Source organism: Temnothorax nylanderi, unplaced genomic scaffold, assembly GCF_030848795.1.
Source record: "Temnothorax nylanderi isolate EJ_2023f unplaced genomic scaffold, tnyl_v1.0 TNYL_tig0460_pilon, whole genome shotgun sequence".
In the NCBI taxonomy this organism is placed as follows: Eukaryota; Metazoa; Arthropoda; class Insecta; order Hymenoptera; family Formicidae; genus Temnothorax; species Temnothorax nylanderi.
Window position 1 is genome coordinate 106529 of NW_027249522.1, and position 3219 is coordinate 109747.

The 3219-nt window shown below is 49.6% G+C and overlaps 1 protein-coding gene across 1 annotated transcript; it reads right to left on the bottom strand.

Moving 5' to 3' along the window:
- Positions 1–488: 488 nt before the first annotated feature.
- Positions 489–1445, bottom strand: LOC139783000 (uncharacterized). Its single transcript, XM_071722118.1, has one exon. It carries the CDS (start codon positions 1332–1334, stop codon positions 489–491), a length of 846 nt encoding a protein of 281 aa, XP_071578219.1. The 5' UTR covers positions 1335–1445.
- Positions 1446–3219: the final 1774 nt, after the last annotated feature.

The following is a 3219-nucleotide window of genomic DNA, read 5'->3' on the forward strand; positions in this document are numbered from 1 at the left end:
CTTTTCCCACTCGTCTCGCGTGAAATCCGCCATGGGTATATTAGTGGACAAGATTGTCTTTACGTCGTGAGCTAAACGTCTTAGCTCCTCGGCGAACCACGCGACGCAATCCTTATCGCGACGAAACCGATACATTGATAATGAGTCGTCATACGAGCAGCGCACGTAGTACCCTATGCTAAACACGCGATGATGTTGATATGTGTACCTGGACGTTTCCGGATCCGCTTCCATCTTCTCCAGGGTACATTCAAGGTCGGCGTATACGATAAACGGAACTCTTTCCTTCCTGCCATGATTCTTGAAAGCCAACCACTTGTCGTTATCGCTCGGTAACTTGATCGCGCAGTCGTTCATCTCCCGACAGTCGACGGTGTGGGCTTCCAATTTCTCGCTCGTGTAGAAATAGTGCAAACATCTGTAAATAAAGAAATTTTTTATATATCTTTTACGTAAAAATTATTTTTATTATTTATTCAGATGTATACTCACCGATCGCAAAAGTATTTTTTGTTCGTATTCTTGCTCAATTGCGAGCTCACGAGGCGGGATAGGTTCTTGATCCATGCAAAATGTCCCACGTTGTCGTCGTGCACGTACAGCAGATTTACATGTCTATCCATCTTTCGGTCGGTGAGCCGTATTGGCAGGATTGCAAGTTCCTTGTTTTTTCTCTTGATACCGTACACGTTGATGGAGATGTCGTTGTGACCTTCAAACCGTTTAATTTGATCCAACGTCATTGGAAACTTAATGTCTGTAAGATTTAGCACCAACGCGTAATGTGGATACGACGATTCTCGTTCTGCATGTCTCTCGGCTGGATGCAGAGCCGCCGTCACTGACCATGCGAAACATGCATTGTCCATTGATCGCACGTTTATCACCGCTCTCTTCAATTTAATTTCTCGCGGTATTTCCACAAGACACCCCGCGTGCAATGGATTGTATTTGTTTACGTTAACTGTCAAATTAAGTATACGCGACAACGCCCATCCGCTATCACGTTCCTGGAATTCCTCCAACGATGCTAGGGTAGGCTCGATGACGTGTCGCTTGTACCACTCACACAGATCGGACTCACGAAAAAGTTCATTGTTTCTCGTAGCGATACTTTTATTCGCGCGTTTGTCACCCGCAACAAATTCACCATTAAACATTGTGTTTATCTTTACATTGTCATGTCGTTGCATGACGTTCCGCACATGAATGAGTACAATGTCTCTCGCATCTTTGAGAAATTGATGAGGGTCGATGTGTTTGGAATTTATTACCACACCAGTCAGTATACGACTTTCAAAGACCGAGTCTTTCAGACCTTCGAGTCGTGCCATACAAGCGACCAACGACTGTTTAAGACCGATCGATAATCGTGGCCGTTTAATTCGGCTTTGTTCTTCCAACGATTCGATAAACTCGTCGCATCGTTGCTCCCACGCGGTAAAGTCTTCCCTCGAATTTATACGGGTGGATTGCTCCAACAACTCTTGCTCTATGTTTCTCTTCCTGACACACTTTGTTGCACTCACGACTTCCGATTCTCGACTGCTGAGCGTATCCCCCAGATTTGTCATTTTATATTCTACTAATGATGCATCGTTTGCTTTTTTATCATATCTAATTTCATCGTGATCTCAGCATCCATACATTTGCGCCTTTCGAAAAATCTACGATTTGCAGTTTTGCACGTGTGCGATGAAATCATTGCGAGACACGTATGTTCTTGAAAACGATATCGCGCCATTGACTTTCGGTGATTTGATCTGTATCAATGCAGCAGCCGTACATCGGTGCTATTTGCAAAATTTGCAGTTTTGCACGTGTTCGATGAAATCATCGCGAGACATGTATGTTCTTGAAAACGGTATCGCTCCATTGACTTATGCGAAATTGCAAAATTTGCAGTTTTGCGCGTGTTCGATGAAATCATCGCGAGACACGTATGCTCTTGAAAAAAAATCATATTTGATGCTATTGCCCGATGAGGTGATCTCATCACGAATGTTCTTGACAAAGATATCACATTTAACATATATGTGGTGGTGGTCACCATGCAGCAGCCGTACATTGGCGCTATTTGCAAGATTCGCATATGAGAAATAAATGTATATTAAAATGCATATCACTGTATCTAAAATTATCTTTCCTTCTGTCTACCGTTCCCTTGTCCACCGTCAGCGGTTTAGTTTAGAATTACAGAGCGGTAACTCTCGATAAGAATGCGCGTGCCGCATTCGTCGCGCGATCATTAAACGTTTTCTCATCTGTCTCGTATAAATTATACGAATTAAATATTAAGATCTAAACGATTAAATATCGTTGGCGAAGAAAAGATATGCGATCGTGAGCGAGAACACGAACGGGGCCGGGAGCGCGCTAACGAGAAGACGCGCGCGAATGGGGCCGCGAGCAAGAACGCGCGAGGGAGAGAGAAACCGCGCGAACGAGAAGACGCGCGCGAACGGGGGGGCCGGGAGTCGGGAGCGAGAGGGACCGCGCGCGAACGGGGGACGGGGGGGGCGAGAGAACATCTACGAGGGGGAGATAACGCGAGCGGGAGCGTGCCGTGTGACGTCACGCTGACCGACGCGGCCATTGCACGCGGACTCCGCGGCGCGGCGAAAACGCGAACGCGGATCCCCTTACCCCGCGGCGCCCGAAAACGCGGTACCCCCCTCCCCCTCCACCGCGACGCCCGAAAACGCGGTACCCCCTCCCCCTCGCCCCGCGGCGCCCGAAAACGCGGTTCTCCCCTCCCCCTCCCCCGCGGCGCCAGAAAACGCGGTACCCCCTCCCCTCTCCCGCGGTATACCCCTCCCCCGCCCCTCACCCCGCGGTACCCCCCCCCGACCCTCCCCGCGAAATCCGATACCCTTGTGTAACCCGATACCCCCGCGGTGGGTTAGAACATATATTGTTTACCTACTGCTCGGCGAAGACAGAGTACGCCGGAGGCCCTCTACCCTCGTTCTGACTTGCTTGGATAAGCGGATACGGGAATTCAGGATCGATGCGGTCGGTCGGAACATTGATCAGGAAATCGCATTTAGCGTTAAAAACGCTCGCTTTATATAGCCGTCGCGACGGCGTTACGGAGTGGCGGGGATAGCGACGGCAATCGCGAGCGCCGGGACGGTGCGGCGGAACGGTCGGAAATTACGGCGTCCCGACGCCGCGATTGCGTTCGGCGGTCTTCGGTCGCGGTCGGCACCGCTTGGC